The sequence below is a fragment of the Curcuma longa genome, chromosome 13 (assembly GCF_044706935.1).
Source record: "Curcuma longa cultivar G26 ecotype Majalengka, Jawa Barat chromosome 13, ITB_CL_G26_1.1, whole genome shotgun sequence".
NCBI lineage: Eukaryota > Viridiplantae > Streptophyta > Magnoliopsida > Zingiberales > Zingiberaceae > Curcuma > Curcuma longa.
The window spans coordinates 5,287,045-5,305,228 of record NC_133873.1 but is presented as its reverse complement, the minus strand read 5'-3'; the positions used below and the strand labels follow the sequence as shown (position 1 = coordinate 5,305,228).

General features: G+C 30.5%; 1 protein-coding gene across 1 annotated transcript; it reads right to left on the bottom strand.

Annotated features, from left to right (window-relative positions):
* Positions 1-13,530: 13,530 nt before the first annotated feature.
* Positions 13,531-17,900, bottom strand: LOC141844545 (uncharacterized). Its single transcript, XM_074732581.1, has 7 exons — positions 17,816-17,900; positions 15,543-15,693; positions 15,402-15,471; positions 15,187-15,292; positions 14,491-14,589; positions 14,293-14,418; positions 13,531-14,159 (listed from the first exon to the last, which is right to left on the bottom strand). The coding sequence occupies exons 2-7, from the start codon at positions 15,682-15,684 to the stop codon at positions 13,638-13,640; spliced, it is 1,065 nt and encodes a 354-aa protein (XP_074588682.1). The 5' UTR covers positions 15,685-15,693; positions 17,816-17,900; the 3' UTR covers positions 13,531-13,637.
* Between the last annotated feature and the right edge of the window lie 284 nt (positions 17,901-18,184).

The following is an 18,184-nucleotide window of genomic DNA, read 5'->3' as shown; positions in this document are numbered from 1 at the left end:
TCATGGTGCCTGTTCGCCGAAGGCTAACGCCCTGAAGACCAAAAACAGCAAAAGGTGATGCCGATCGGCAGAAGCATAAGGACGGGGAGGAGTAAACTAGTAGGGCTCGTGCAGAGAAGGGTTGTGCGCCAGGCGTGTGGATGGATGTGGGGAAGAGAAGACTATGCGTCGTGCGGAAGCGTCGTGCGGATTGAGGCGGTGAGGAGCGGAAAGGTATATTTGGTACGATAAAAATAGAATCTGTAATGTAATCAGATTCCACACTATTTCTTTTGTAATCGAGATTACAGATCTTGGCTCTTTTTTTATAATGTAATTACATTACATTACATCTCTAAAATGTTACAAAACAAAAAGTAAATCATCTTGTAATGTAATACATTACAAACCTGATTACCCCTTACCAAATATGTCCTAATTTTCTTATTAAAAATTTATTAAACTGTAATTGCATTCTTCAGTTGGTTTGCCTTGATTATTAGGTAGACAGCGATTGATGCTGCAATGCATACCTTATATTATGCTACCTCCAATTGGTTGACCAGCAAATGTAAATAAAACTTAATTAATTAATTATGCTATGCGCCCAGATCATGGACCATGCATGATCCCCTTATGTTGTTAATTAATCAAATCTTATGAGGAAAAGAAGATGAATGAATAGTGTTAATGGTTTAGAGAGGAAAGGACATGAGTTTAAAATTTTTAAAGAGCAACAAAATTGAGGTTTCAATTTTCAAAAAAAAGAAAAAAGAATTTAATATTGCCGATTATGTATATCATCTATTATGAGTTATCAAGTAGATTAATCGCCACCTGTATTTGTTGACTGTTGTGTCTCGTGTAATACTTATCTTTTTAAGAAAAAAAATTATTATTATTATTATTTTTGCTTCCTCTCAATTCTTTCTGAATTAATCCTAGTCCATGCTAGCACTCAACTTTAACAAGTATTTTAAAAAATTATCATACTTTATAAAGAGTACACGTTTTTAAAAATATTCTTCTATATCCATTGTAGCACCAAACAAAAACACGAAATCAGTTTCTTTCGTCAAACACTTTCGTATCAAAGTTAGTATGACCTTCTAAATCTTCAATTTATATCAAATTAATACTGTTGCACTAGTAGTGCCCTCTTAAATTAATCTATCTTTATATATTTTTAACTTTATTTGAGTCAGTTCATCAGTAAATTTTAATAAAAAAATTGATGATTTTAAAGAGATCAGATTTATTTCAAATTTGTATGCAAAATCTTGATGGTTCTTTGAATTCATCATGTTTTTTTTTCTAAATTTGAAACTCTTTTAAAACCATTAATGACAGTGTCAAAAGTACTTAATAACCCTTGGTTAAAAATATATGGTGGCTCTAAAAATTTTAGATTTGTGCTAAATGAATACAATTAACTCCTAATGATCATTTAAATCTATTCATATATATATATATATTATATTTTAGGACATTTTAGATTCATCGATGAGGGTTGACTAAAGTATCATAGATGACCTTAAAAAACTCAAATTTGTTCCAATTTTGCATTGTTACACTTCGAGTGATCCTTTGAATCCATCCATGTTTTTATTTTCAAATTTGAATTTTTTTAGATCCATGTTTACCCAAAACTCAATAATACTTTAATACATTTTGATTATTGATGAACTTAAACACATCAAATTCACTCTAAATTTATATTATTTTTTTCTTAACACTGAGTCTGACCATGCTTAATTAACTTCTATGATTTTAATACTTTTTCAATCATTAATGAATTTTAATTAAAATTTATTGATAGACTTACATACATCAAATTCATTCCAACTTAAATCATTCTCTTTATGACATTTTGTTGAGTCTGAAAGATACTCAAAATCTTTAATTTTAAACTCTTTTCAACCATTAGTGAGATTTGAAAAAAATTCAATTACTAATGAATTTTGGACAAAAGTTATTGGTGGACTTAAATAAATCAGATTCACTCTAATACTAAATTAATCTCTTTATAGTGCTCTCTTGAGTTTGAGTACTCTTAAAATCTCTAATTTTATATCCTTTTTAGCCATCAATGAAATATGAAAAAATAACCATCAATGAGGATACCTAGTTACTAGTGGACACATACTCTTCAAAATCACTCCCAAAGTAGTATCATCCTCTCTCTAATACTTCCTACTATTTTTTTTTAAGTCTAAAATATGTTCAAATTCCTTAATTTCAAAACATTTTAAATTATCTACGAGATCCAAAAAAAATATTCAACTATCAATAAATTTAATTAGCATACTCACTAATGAGCATAGACTCATTGTAATCATTAATATTCTAAAACTAGCACTATCCTCGTATGCATAATATTTTTAATTAACAATGAATTTTAGTCAAAATTTATTTATGAACTTAAACTCATTAGAATTTCTCTAAACTTGAAATATTAAATTCTTTGATTCCAAAATCTTTTAAGTTATCAGTGACAAAAAGAATAACCATCAATGAGTCTGATATATAGTCATTGGTGGGTCTAGATATAATCATTTCTAAAATAATACTATTATATTTTTGACACTCTATTAAGTCCGCTAAAATTTTCATAATTTAAATTCTTTTTAGTTATCAATGAGTTTTATCCAAAATTTATTGGACCTAAATATATCATTTTCTCCAAACCTAAAATATTAGATTCTTGACATTATCTTGAGTTTAAACATGCTTAAATACTTTTATTCCAAACCTTTTTAAGTTACTAGTGAGATATTCAAAAAATCTCATCATTAATAAATTTTGCACATAATCATTGGCGAACCTAAATACATCAGAATCACTTCAAAATTAGTACTATTATATTCTTACACTATTAAATTTTAACATGTTAAAATTTTCATATTCAAAACCCTTTTTAGATATCAATATATTTTCACCACAACTTATTAATGGATCTAGATATATCAAAATATTTCTGAACTTAAAATATTTTCTTTTTAACACTCTTCTAAATCTAAATTTACTCAAACAACCTGATTCCAAACTTTTTAAGTTATTAATGTGAGTAAAAAAATCACTCATCATAAATAAGTTTTGATATTAATAGTCACTGATAGACCTAGACACATTAAATTCCCTCTAAACATACACATAATCACTAATGAACCTAGGAATAGAATGATGCAACTTTAGAATGAATTTAATGTGTCTAGATCTATTAATGATTATATATCAAAACTTACTTTTTTCTAAATCCTAAACCTCACTAATGCCTAAAAAGGGTTTTGAATCATGAAAGCTAAGTATGCTCCAACTTAGGAAACTATCAAAAATAGAATGTTTCAGGTTTTAAGTAATTTTGATAAGTCTAAGTTCACTGATAACTTTTGACCAAAATTTATAAATGACAAAAAAAAATCTAAAATATGAATATTTTGATATGGTCACACTCAAGAGAGTCAAGGAGAGGATGATGCTAATTTTGGAGTGATTATAATGAATTTATACCCATTAGTAAAAACTCATTGATAGTATATTTTTTAGATCTCCTTGATAACTAAAAAGGTTTAGAACTAGAGGATTTAATTACATATTCAAACTCAAGAGAGTGCCGTGAGTTCATGGGATGTACTAATAGAAAACACTGTTTACTTCATTTACTATGCAAGTCAAAACTGATAGTCAAAACTGATGTATATATAAAAAAGAATAAATAAAGACAACTTAGGCCAAGTCAACCCAAAGGCCAAAGTGCCATTCGCTGATTCAATTGAAGTTTCATTTTAATTCATTAGAGAAAGTTTAATCAAACAACAAAGCATTCTTACAACCATGTCAGCAAATGAACATAAGCAATATAATTTAGATTTTAAAACACAAAGATTTTCTACAACAGAGAACATTTCGTCAGAAATATGATTGATTCATTATTTTTTTCATTAATACTTTTTGAGAGAATTAAGCTTTAGCTGGACATGTATAGGATTCAGAAGAATATTAAAGATACATGGTTAAACTAGCTCAACTTCCAAATAACATAAAACCAAAAGTATCCAGTTATTTCTGACACTAATATTTCCTATCTCGCATATCAAGTCATTACTCATTGCTCCTTTACTCAATTCTTTTTCTTCTCTCTTTTTTTTTCTCGGTCGACCACTTATTTTTGTACCTCTTCTTTCAAAAATAACACTAGCTCCAGCTTCTGCATCAAGAATGACATTCCTTCAACTTGACTCAACTGAGCCCAATAACGGTATTAATTTCCAACAAATTATCCCTATTAGATACACACTTTTACTTAAAAAATAACTTCAAAGAGCAACGGAATTAGCGATCGAATCATAATTCGATAGTTAATTTTACGACCGATATTGTATCGGTAGCTATATAGCAACAACAATAAAATTGGTCATTATTTAGCGACGAAATTATATTTCGGTCGCTAAATAATGATCACAATATAATTCGGTCGCTAATTTAGCGATTGACTCATGATTCGATCGTTAATTTTAACGATCAAATTATGATTTGGTGGTTACTTTTAGCGATCAAATACAGATTCGACCGTTAAATTTGGATGCGGATGAGATTAGGATTTAAAGATTGAAGGTGCCTTTTAGGGAATTTTATTAGTGACCGAACTTGAATTCGATCGTTAAAATTAGTGACCGAATTAGAGTCCAAATTTTAATTCATTATTTAACAGTCGAATTAGAATTCGATCGCTAAATTAAATTATGACAAAATTTTTTATGATTTTTTTCGATCGCTAAATGAATTTAACGATTGAAATTTCTATTACTAAATATGAATATTTTTGTAGTATTTGTGAATATATCATTTATATTTTTAACTATGTTCAACAGTGTCTGTGTCTTGACTTCGTCTCACATTAACGAACAACGTAACTCCTCCCTAACTTGATCGAAGGGGCCTTAAGCTTCCTTTGTGGAGGTAGATGGGTTTCATGACAAGGACAAGATCCCTCATCAGAAAGGAGATGGGTAAATCTTTGTTGTTAGTGCATGTTGGTTCCTTTTGTTACTATGTGGGCTTGTAGGAGGGAAGAGAAGAGGAGGCAAGGAGGAGAAAGGAACTTATGATTTTATAGCAAAATAGATGAACAAAGAAAGGGTGCTCCATTACTTTAAACTTACAGCCTCCCTCAAAGCATGATTGTTGTAGAAAGTCTAATTTCATCTCTAGCTCCTTTAATGATCAAATTGAGTTGAAATAATAATTATTATTCATCACAGGATACGTATGTGTGGTGTTGAGGGTTAGTTTTTCAAATAGAAAATTATGCTACGTAATTATTGTTTAGTGTTATTCTCATGATATATTTTATAGATATGTTGCACCCATAATAGTTGATGTCGAATACATAATAGCAAATCAAACAATTAAGAATCTTAAAGTTAAGGTATTTAAAATTTGATGATATTAATTAATTAGTCATAGATTAGTATTTCTTTGGGAGTGTACATAACAGTTGCTATAATTTTTAAAAAGATTTTTCTCCTTTTTTATTAAAGGCTAGTGGGTTTGGTCATTAGAAAGATGCCAATTATGCTACAAAGTAGGCGTTGTATCTTGAGTGGGAAGGATGATGCTAAATTATCAAAGCTGTGTTTGTGTATATATTTCTATAATCTGAAATTTGAATGACAGTTGTTTGTATATATTTTGATTGAAATCCCTTCTTTTTTGCTAGGGAGTGTACTCTTGATCACACTACATTATAAATTATCATGAAGGTAGAAGTATTGTATGTTTGTCAATTATGCTTTTGATGTTTGGTATTATAGTGTTCATAATGACTGCTGATATTATAATTTTAACTTTGCAATCTAGAATGATAGACTACATTTCTTACTTCTATGTTTCAATTTCTTCCTATCTTCATTATATTCCTCAGTTATAGATTTTACTATCTCTTCTCAACTTCCAAATTTGTCATAATCTCTAACATATATGACTTGTAAATTTTTTGCCACCGATATCGTATTTCGATAGTTATATAGCGACGATAATAAAATCGATTACTATTTAGCGATGGAATTATACTTCGATCAATAAATAGTAATCGCAATATAATTCGGTCGCTAATTTAGAGATCAAATTATGATTTGATTGCTAATTTAGCGACTAACTCATGATTCGGTCACTAATTTTAATGATTGAATCATGATTCGGTGGTTACTTTTAGCGATTGAATACAGATTCGGCTGTTAAATTTGGATGCGGATGGGATTAGAATTTAAATATTGAGATTGCCTTTTAGGGAATTTTATTAGCGATCGAACTCGGATTTGATCGCTAAAATTAGTGATTGAATTAGAGTCCAAAACTTAATTCGTTATTTAGCAACCGAATTAGAATTCAATCGCTAAATCAAATTATGACGAAAAAACTTTATTTTTTTATTATTGAATAGTGTGCATATAAAATTGAGTGAATATTAATATTTGTTAGTTGATGATGTGAAAGTTGTCATTCAATAGTGGGATCAAGAAATATTCTTGCTGCTTTCCTCATTCCTCTTCCTCTTCTTGCGAGGTCCACCACTTGCTTCACCACTTCCTTCAAAAACTTCAGCTTCAACTTTTGCATCAAGAAGTATACTCATTGAGCTTGACTCAACTGGCTTAATAGAGAGATCATTTTCCAGCAGAATATCCCTATCAGATATGTACTTTCTGTATGTATCATTTGAGCTTTTAAACTTGTTCAACAGTGCCTCATATTCTTTAATGGTTTTCTCAATCATTAACTGATATTCTTTTTAAACTTCCTCCAGCTTTGTTTTATAATCTCTCTTAAAGTTTGTATATTTCTTTAGGTTTTTTTTTTCAATTTCTTCCTATCTTTATTATATTCCTCAGTTATAGATTTTACTATCTTATCTCAGCTTCCAAATTTGTCATAATCTCTGACATATATGACTTATAAATTTTTTGCCACCGATATTGTATTTCGGTAGTTATATAGCGACGATAATAAAATCGATCACTATTTAGCGATGAAATTATACTTCGATCACTAAATAACAATCGCAATATAATTCGGTCGCTAATTTAGAGACCAAATTATGATTCGATGGCTAATTTAGCGACTAACTCATGATTCGGTCACTAATTTTAATGATCGAATCATGATTCGGTGGTTACTTTTACCGCTTGAATACAGATTCGGCCATTAAATTTGGATGCGGATGGGATTAGAATTTAAATATTGAGATTGCCTTTTAGGGAATTTTATTAGCGATCGAACTCGGATTTGATCACTAAAATTAGTGATTGAATTAGAGTCCAAAACTTAATTCGTTATTCAGCAGTTGAATTAGAATTCAGTCGCTAAATCAAATTATGACAAAAAAACTTTATTTTTTTATTATTGAATAGTGTGCATATAAAATTGAGTGAATATTAATATTTGTTAGTTGATGATGTAAAAGTTGCCATTCAATAGTGGGATCAAGAAGTATTCTTGCTGCTTTCCTCATTCCTCTTCCTCTTCTTGCGAGGTCCACCACTTGCTTCACCACTTCCTTCAAAAACTTCAGCTTCAACTTTTGCATCAAGAAGTATACTTATTGAGCTTGACTCAACTGGCTCAATAGAGAGATCATTTTCCAGCAGAATATCCTTATCATATATGTACTTTCTGTATGTATCATTTGAGCTTTTAAACTTGTTCAACAGTTTCTCATTTTCTTTAATGGCTTCCTCAATCATTAACTGATATTCTTTTTTGACTTTCTCCAGCTTTGTTTCATAATCTCTTTTAAAGTTTGTATATTTCTTTATTTATTTTTTCAATTTCTTCCTCTCTTCATTATATTCCTTAGTTACAGATTTTACCATCTCTTCTCAGCTTTTCAAATTTGTCATAATCTCTGACATATATGACTTGTAAATTTTTTGCCACCGATATCGTATTTCGGTAGCTATATAGCGACGATAATAAAATCGATCACTATTTAACGACGGAATTATACTTCGATCACTAAATAGCAATCGCAATATAATTTGGTCGCTAATTTAGAGACTAAATTATGATTCGATTGCTAATTTAGCGACTAACTCATGATTCGTTCACTAATTTTAATGATCAAATCATGATTCGGTGGTTACTTTTAGCGCGACCGAATACAGATTCGAACATTAAATTTGGATGCGGATGGGATTACGATTTAAATATTGAGATTGCCTTTTAGGGAATTTTATTAGCGATCGAACTCGAATTCGATCGCTAAAATTAGTGACCGAATTAGAGTCCAAAACTTAATTCGTTATTTAGCAGCTGAATTAGAATTCAGTCGCTAAATCAAATTATGACGAAAGAACTTTATTTGTTATTATTAAATAGTGTGCATATAAAATTGAGTGGATATTAATATTTGTTAGTTGATAATGTAAAAGATAGAAGCAAATATGTAGGCCTAACCTAAGCAAAATTTTAAAATATATCTAGATGTTATTGAGAACAATGCACATCTTACATTTATGATATTTTTTTACTTTATGAATAGCTAAAACATGATAAGTTATTCTATAAATTTATATGATCTTTATATTCTCATTTTTAATTTAAAATATAATTTTAAATTCATTTTAGCTTATCTATAAGTGATTTGATCTTTGTTGTACAATCTACTAATTCTAATATACAAAAGTTATATTTTTATTATCTATAAAAATTTATCATTTGGTTTACTTAGCCTAAAATAACTAAATTGAATAAAGAATTACATTTTATGGGTAGACATATCGTTTGTATTTTTAATCTTGTTCAACCGTGTCTCATATTCTTTAATGGCTTCCTCATTAATCATTAACTAATATTCTTTTTTGACTTCCTCCATCTTTGTGTCTTAATCTTTCTTAAAGTTTATATATTTTTTAGTTTTTTTTTTCAATTTCTTCATCTCTTCATTATATTCCTCAGTTACAAATTTTACCATCTCTTCTTAGCTTTCCAAATTTATCATAATCTCTATAGTGACAAATCTCTTCATTATATTCAACAGTGAAGTTGACTTGTAAATTTTTTGCCACCGATATTGTATTTCGGTAACTCTATAGTGACGAAAATAAAATCGATCACTATTTAACGACGGAATTATACTTCGATCACTAAATAGCAATCGCAATATAATTTGGTCGCTAATTTAGAGACTAAATTATGATTCGATTGCTAATTTAGCGACTAACTCATGATTCGTTCACTAATTTTAATGATCGAATCATGATTCGGTGGTTACTTTTAGCGCTACCGAATACGATTCGGCTGTTAAATTTGGATGCGGATGAGATTACGATTTAAATATTGAGATTGCCTTTTAAGGAATTTTATTAGCGATCGAACTCGGATTCGATCGCTAAAATTAGTGACCGAATTAGAGTCCAAAACTTAATTCATTATTTAGCAGCCAAATTGGAATTCAGTCGCTAAATTTGAATTCAGTCGCTAAAATCAAATTATGACGAAAGAACTTTATTTATTATTATTGAATAGTATGCATATAAAATTGAGTGGATATTAATATTTGTTAGTTGATGATGTAAAAGATAGAAGCAAATATGTACGCCTAACCCAAGTAAAATTTTAAAATATATCTAGATGTTATTGAGAACCACATGCACATCTTACATTTATGATTTTTTTTTACTTTATGAATAGCTAAAACAATATCATAAGTTATTCCATAAATTTATATGATTTTTATATTCTCATTTCTAATTTAAAATATAATTTTGAAATTATTTTAGTTTATCTATAAGTGATTTAATCTTTGTTGTACAATCTACTAATTCTAATATACAAAAGTTATATTTTTATTATATATAAAAATTTATCATTTGATCTACTTAGTCTAAAATAACTAAATTGAATAAAGAATTACATTTTATAAGCAGACATACTAAGGACTATTGATAATCGAATGACTCAATAGCTCAACTTGGTTGGTCCAAAATCACTTAAAGTAATTCTAAAATTTTATAATTGACTCTCACTTAACCAAGGAAAGCTATTGTTTACAAATTTAAGCAATTTAAGCAAAAAAATAAAATAAAATATTTTCAACTAATCAAGGAGTCTAAAATAAATTATGCTTTTCGCTCTAATGACACCCAAAGCAATTTTCTCTTTCTCCATTGAAATTGATAGTAGATTGCATGTTAATTTCCACTATAAATGCTCTTTTAATGTTACTGTAGACGGATTGAAATCATTTGGAGGCCAAGGGATGTACTAAAACTTATAGTATTCTATAAGTTAACACATTTTCTTTACCGACTAAAATTTTTAAGTATTATGAGAGATTTATGTACTGATTAATTAGATATTTATATATTCACTTACTTAGGAATTTAGTAATTTTTTAAGTTTATTTGGTTTAATCAAATAAGGATTTTAAAATCAAAATTAAATCGAATTGACCGATATACTCAATTTTTTTAGAAAAAAAAATTAAAATGTTAAAATAACCGAATCAAAATTTTAAATTTAATCGATTCGGTCGAGTTGTTCGATTTAACCATGTGTGTGTATATATATACTTAATATGCTTAAGGTGTTTAACATGCTCCAGATCAAACTACTTGACACTCTTATGAATTTAAATGTCATGATTAAGATGGGACAAAGGGAGCCATAACTGATCTAGTAATAGGGTAGACAAAGTCATTATGATATTTCAGTATTTTCTAGAGAGCTTATGTCATGATCATTAGGAAGGAAGTTTGAGAATTCTATAATATCTCAAGAATAATTATGGAAAAGATCTCTTGTTCGAGACAATTTTTAAATTATCTAATACAAATAGGTTTTCCTGTAGATAATAAACTGGAAGGTAACTTGATTTCGTGAAAGAACAAGAAGCAAGTTATTATAGTTTTTTTGCATGTAGTCAACTATTGTGCATGCACAGTCCATAGATGAAAATTGTAATATATTTGAATTTGTAATTTCACATAAGAGAAAATAGAATGTTAAACAGTGGACTCAAAGAGTCAATTGATGATATTATGAATCGAATAGAATGCTTGTAAATCGACTCATGAAGTTGACCGGTGAATTTCAAAGGTGAATAAAATATTGGATAATCGACTTGAAGAGTCAATCGATGAATTTTGAAATGGATAAGATATTGGACGGTCAACTTTCAGATCGAATAAAATGATTGAGTCGATTCTAGCTAGAATTTGACTCGTCAACATCGATCATGCAGAGTATGCAATCGACTGAGGACAAAATCACAAGGTTATATGGATGATTTCAAATATTTTGACATACTAAAAGTTGCATGCCCGTAGGCACAAAAACAAGATTTTCTTAGCCATCGTCCTTGTGCTCATAATTTTCTCTGTGAAGTATGTTCTGTCATCTCTAAAAGATCCAAAAATCATACATTGACAAGAAGACTAATCTCAACATATTCAATTTTATCTTCCTATTAATAATATATTAAGCCTAGAATCAATGCTACACAGATGCAAATCTTGTCAGGTGAGGACTTTAAGACCGCTTCTTCTGCAATTAAAGGTGGAATCTACTAGCGGCAGTGGTTTTATACGATCGATTTATAAAGAGGTAAATCGAAAAAATTACAATTGACCATGACAGAGGAAAATATTATCTCGATTTTGTCAAAATTTGAATCTTTGTCCTCTTCTACAATTTTGCTTTATCGTAACTAATTCAGTTATGCCTAGGGGTTAAGGATTTTAAGACAGCGGACTAGCATGTTGAGGGCTATAAACTATATTAAATTATGTGTGTCCTTATGTTTGTGGTGTGTTCCTTCTTTATGGTGCAGTGTGTATTTTATTATATATTCATTGCATTTATTTATTAGGCCATCTGCAACGCGCGTTCATCGTGTATTTTATTTTTGACATAGTGGCATTGCATTTTTTTTATTTTTTTAGTGTTATTATCATGCCCTTATCACGATTTTTAGTGTCGATTTGTGCCGCTCGAGGAGGTGTACACATCAAATTTATTTCAAACTTGAACCATTATCTCAAATTTTGTTATTTTAAACTCTTTTCAATCATTAGTTAGTGAGATTTGAAAAAAAAATCAATTACTAATAAAATTTGTCACTCCAAAAATAATACTATTATGTTTTGGTACATTATGTTAACAAAACATGCTAAAATTTTTAGAATTTAAATTCTTTTAGCTATATGAATTTTATCCAAAATTCATTGATAAACCTAAATATATCATAATCATTTTAAACTTAAAATATTATATTCTTAGCACTATCTTGAATTTAAGCATGCTTAAATACTTTTATTCCAAATCATTTTAAGCTACTAATGAGAGATTCAAAAAATCTAGTCATTAATGAATTTTGCACATAATCATTTGCGAACCTAAATACATCAGAATCACTTCAAAATTAATATTATTATGATCCGCTTCTCGATACTATTGAATTTGAATATGCTAAAATTTTCAAATTCAAAAATCCTTTTTAGACATCAATATGTTTTTATCGCAACTTATTAATGGATTTAGATATATCAGAACTAAAATATTTTCTTTCTAACACTCTTCTAAATCTAAATATACTCAAATAATCTGATGTAAAACCTTTTAAGTTATTAGTGAGAAAAAAAAATCACTCATCATCACTGAGTTTTGACATCATTACTGATAAACCTAGACACATTAAATTCCTTCTAAATCTACACATAATCACTAATGGACCTCAAATGGTGTAACTTTAGAATGAATTTAGTGTATCTAGGCCTATTAAATAGAATGGTGTAATTTTAGAATGAATTTAGTGTGTCTAAACCTATTAATGATTATATATCAAAACTCAATTTTTTCTAAATCCTAAACCTCACTAATGCTAAAAAGGATTCGAATCAAGAAAGTTAAGTACGTTCAAACTTAAGAAACTATCAGATATATAGAATGTTTCAGGTCTTAAGTAATTTTGATAAGCCTAAGTCCATCTATAACTTTTGGCCAAAATTTATAAATGATAAAAGATCAAAAATATGAAAATTTTGATATGGTCAAACTCAAAAGAGTCAAGGAGAGGATGATGCTAATTTTGGAGCGATTATAAACCCATTAGTAATCTTGTCAAAACTCATTGATAGTCATATATTTTTTAGATCTCATTGATAACTAAAAAGGTTTAGAATTAGGGGATTTAAACATATTCACACTCAAGAGAGTGCTGTGAGTTCATGGGATGTACTAATGGAAAACACGATGTAAGTCAAAAATGATACAAGGTATATATATAAAAAAAAGCATAAACAAAACCAACTTAGGCCAAGTCAACCCAAAGGCCAAAGTGGCACTCGCTAATTCAATTGAAGTTTCATTTTAATTCATTAGAGAGTTTAATCAAACAACAAAGCATTCTTATAACCATGTCAGCAAATGAACATAAGCAATACCATTTAGATTTTAAAACACACAGATTTACTGCAGCAGAGAACATTTCATTAGAACTATGATTGATTCAGTGTTTTTTTTTTCATTAATACTTTTTGAGAGAACTAAGCTTCAGTTTGAAATGAATAGGATTCAGAACATTAAAGATACATGGTTAAGCTAGCTCAACTTCCAACTAATACAAAACCAAAAGCATCCAGTTATTTCTGCCACTAATTTTACCATTCTCCTGTCGCTTGGTTCCTTAATCTAGAGAACCTTGATTGTAAAGGTTGATTATCATCATCATCACTTTCTTCACTGTCCGATACAATGATGCTATCGAGGAACTCTGGAGTAGCTTCCAGCTGCTTTGGATCAGCTGTCGAAGCATTGTCAAAATCGGTACTGGAATACTGGAACAATTTGGAGCATGAAGTCATCTGCTTCTCTTTCTCACATACAAGTGTTATTTTCTCCTTTTCATCATTGTTGTTTGTTGCGAACTGCGTCAATGTTTTTGCAGACAAGTTTTGACATGGTAGGTGAAGCTTCCTCCTCATGCTGCCACTCTGTTTGGCTGGCATATCTATTATCTCGTCGGTCAGTACAATAACCTCCTTTTCAGCATTGTTGTTCATTCCAGATGGCATCACTGGTGTTGTCGGTTTTGTAAATGATAGGCAAAGTTTCTTTCTCATCCTGTCACTCCCTTGGTCTGAATTTTCTGGAACTAAAGCTCCATGAGCTTCTAAAGGTGCCTGTAAGGTTGAGCAGGTTAGAACGAAGAAGCAGAAGCAATTCTCTAAATCACGATTATAACTAATTGCTCCCAACTTCTGTTCTATTAGACTATGAGGAATCAATAGAAAAGTAATGGATGTTATCTACTACCACATTTAGGCTGGTTGAAACAGCATGATTATCAATTTTCCCAGTAAAGTTAGGATTAGTGTATCTCTCGGTCCATGTTCTGGCCTTCTGTTCAAAGACATGCCTATTGTACTTGTACTCCCTGCTCTGGAAAGGAAAAAAGTGCTAAGTAAGGAGTCATGATCGTATTTAGCCATGGTAGTAATCTGTAGCACTTACAATTTCAGCCATTAAGGCATCATCTGGGTTAGGCTCACTCAGTAGCAAACGAATGCTAGTTAAAACAGTTGAGATGTTCATTGATGGTTGCCATGCACCCTGTGGTTGTGTGGCATCACGAAAATGTTAAAGGGAACAAAAAATGAAAGAAGGTTGTACATCATCATCCAAATAATGAAACAATCGTCCTCATAAACCAACCAAAAGAGATTCTCTATAAATTCCTTCAAACTTCCCAACATAAACCAAGGAATATCTATCTTATTCTCTATTCCCTATAAAATTTCATAGAACAATTATTTATGTACTTGGTTACAAGATCAGAAGCATCAAATTGCCATACAAATTTTATTTTTCATTCCAAGGACTAGATATCTTTATTCTTTTCTCTAAAGAATGGCTACTCGTACTTCATTTAATTCTCTAAAAAATATACATTTTAACAAGATAAGGCAAGCTAAGCCAACCATGATGATTGAACAGGAAATATTGGAGCAAGATATGAGAGGTAGATTTTGTGAGGAAAAAAGCATAGATTGGGAAGACCAACTGATACTTCATGCACTTGTGATTTGTGAATGCCTAATAACTTTAACGTATCCATGAAGGCGTAACTATGGAACTAAAGCTTCCGGAAGCAGAAATATTCATGTTTTTGCTCATCCCAAGCAAATAGTCTACAACTGAATCATTTACCTTTGGAGGTAAATTAAGAATATCAAGACAAATGCGCCCTCCATTGTCAATGTTGGGATGATAAATTGGTGTAACAAAGGTCACGTTAGGTGGATGAAAAGGATATCTGCATATGAAAACTCCAATTCTATTAATAAAAGTTAACAAGATAGGCAAGCATAAGAAAGAGGAAAAGCATGTCTAAAGATACCAAAGAAAACAAAACTACTAGCAACCTTTCAGGGATTTGTATCTTCACAATGAAAATGCCTTTAGAATATACAGTTTCTTCAGGTCCCTCAATGCCTGTATTCGAAAGCTAAGTCAGCAAAGAGAATAATAAACAAGAACCAAGTGTCATTTTATATGAAACTTACAGGCCTCAATGGTAAGCAGCGAAAGAGATGATTGGTTCTGATTATCAGAAAGTGAAGGAAAGGAAACACCTGGAGGTGGGTCAGTCATGAGCAGCTTAAGTTCCTTCTGCAGTCTCAGATTCAACCTTGCAGCTTGTGCCATTTCCAGCAGCTTAAGAAAAACTTGAACTTTTTATGGACCAGCAAAAAGTAGGAAAGAATATCCAATTTAATGCATCAAATGAAAACTCAGGGAGATCCCAGTATGATAGTAGGTTGAAAGCTCCTAAAACCACCAATGCCAGTCCCAAGACCATGTGAAAAAGGTTAAAGTTACATGATAGTGTTAAAATTGTCTAACTGATACAGTTTGAGGATTGGAATCAATTTAAAATATTTTTTAAGAGTTGTTAAAAGTTTATTATAATTTTTAAAGGTAAATTTAGCTTTTTAAAAATTTGTTAAAATTTAGCAATAAGTTAGACTTTTTAGGTGACTTGGTTTTATTTTGAATATATAAAGATCTCATGTATTCATCTTCCAGTTTAATAATACTTTTCCTCTACTATGCGTTGAGTTGTTCGAGATTTTGTGGTGCGACTTTTGATGTTACATCAGTAACTTTATGAACATGAATTTAATTCTCTTTTTGGTAAGATTAGATCACAATTAGTTGTGATATAAATACACATAGAGCTCAACATAGGAATAAGATTTATGTAGTCAACTCCAAACTTGGTGATGATGAAGATGATAATGATGAGTTTGGAAGTTCCTATCATTATGATAAAGGATGAAGATTCAGTATCGTGGATAAGAAACTCAACATAAAGATATTTTTAATTGCTTGAAATAACAACTACAAGAAGTAATATCTTGATAGTCTTAAACAATGACAAAGTTTGGTGATGAAATAATGCTAATGCATTTAATATATATTTTGATGATAATACATGTCCTATTTTATAGAGATGATAACATGGACGGTAATGAGACTTAGCATAAATGGAAAATACATAAATGATTTAATATCACAAGGAATTGAGAAACTATTTGAGGAGGATCTGAAATATTTGGAGACAAATTCAGAAAGAACAAAACCAACTCAGATGGGAGGATCAGAGAGAATTAAGTAGGAGATTAAAATAATTTCCCTCCTTTAACACCCCATAAACTGAAGATGCTAGATGCAGGAAGTATCTTTAATTTGCATCAAGCATAAATGAAATTATCAAAGACACCAGATATTTCTTGATTACCAAAGCTGCATCGAATGTCACACCTAGACTTAGGATGTTCTGCATAAAATTCAGGATGAGAAGATATCTACAGTATGTTCATGATTTTGGATATCACCTAATACCAAATCAGATGACCTACTTGATCTTGGGATGATTTATGCATCTTACAGGGTGACAAAAGAACTATGAAAGAGCCATAAGATCATGTGCATAGGTGATACTGACCAATGCTTCAGTTTGAGGAACAACAATGATGGTGAGAGTGGACTGCGGCAACCAGGAAGGGAGTCTTTGAGGTGGCAGCACCAGTGGCACGTGCAAGTGATCATAGCAAGAATTGTGAGATTAAGAATAATTAGAAAAATATCAAAGATGGATTGAGAAATATTCGAAGACGCAACCATAAGGAACCTACCAAAACAGGTAGGAAGATCATAGCAAATTGGGTAGGATATTAAGAATAATCTTCATCCCTTAACAAATAGTAGCATGGAATTGTAACCCTAGAAAACCTTAACGAGCAGTAATCTTGTGTGTTGGCTGCACCGGTTCTAGACTTGTAATGCATATATATTTACTCCTATATGAGAAAAGTTTACATTTTGGCCACTTTAAACAATAGCGATCTAACACAAGGCATGGTGGTAATGTCTATAATACCTATATAGAGTTTTACATTGCTCAAATATGAATGCACAAGTACAGAGATAAAATCAAATATAATAGAATAGTCCATACATATGTGAAGTACATCAACATCCAGAAGATCATAACATATGTATCTATCGCATAATATATATTTTTTTCAAAACCAATGACCTAGGGTTTTTGCAACAGTGACATTCTGTAAACATGAAGTGATCAAATCAATAGACCAAAGACTAAAAACATAATAATCCCGTAGCAATTCAGATCTTGGGTTACAAGGGAAAAAAAGAGACCATGGTCGAAGTGTTCCAGACGGAGACGGACAACGTATAATAGGCGAGTGAAGAAGGTGGAGAAAAGGAAAAAAACAAACGAACAGGAGAAAAGGGGGAAACAGTTAGATACCTCGCCTAGGGCGCTTCCGCTACTTCTATTGCGCGCCCCAGCCGCCGAACGCCGACGGTCGCCGGAGAACCGGGAGCTCTGTCGGGGAGAGGGATAAATCGATGGGGCTCGAGAGAGACTTGGGAGGGAAGCCAAAATGGTTAAATAAACATAACAATAAATTCAAAATAAGAACAATATAATCCACATAAAATTATATAATTCTCTATATAGATATATTTAAAATCTATTGAAAATGAGGCTATATAAAAAAATCAAGACATGCGAAAATGATTTGCTAAATATGGCAGCATTTTGGTACGACGTTGCTTGTTTTAATAGAATTAAATGCATTTCATAATAAGACACAGAAGTAATAGCAAGAGTAGA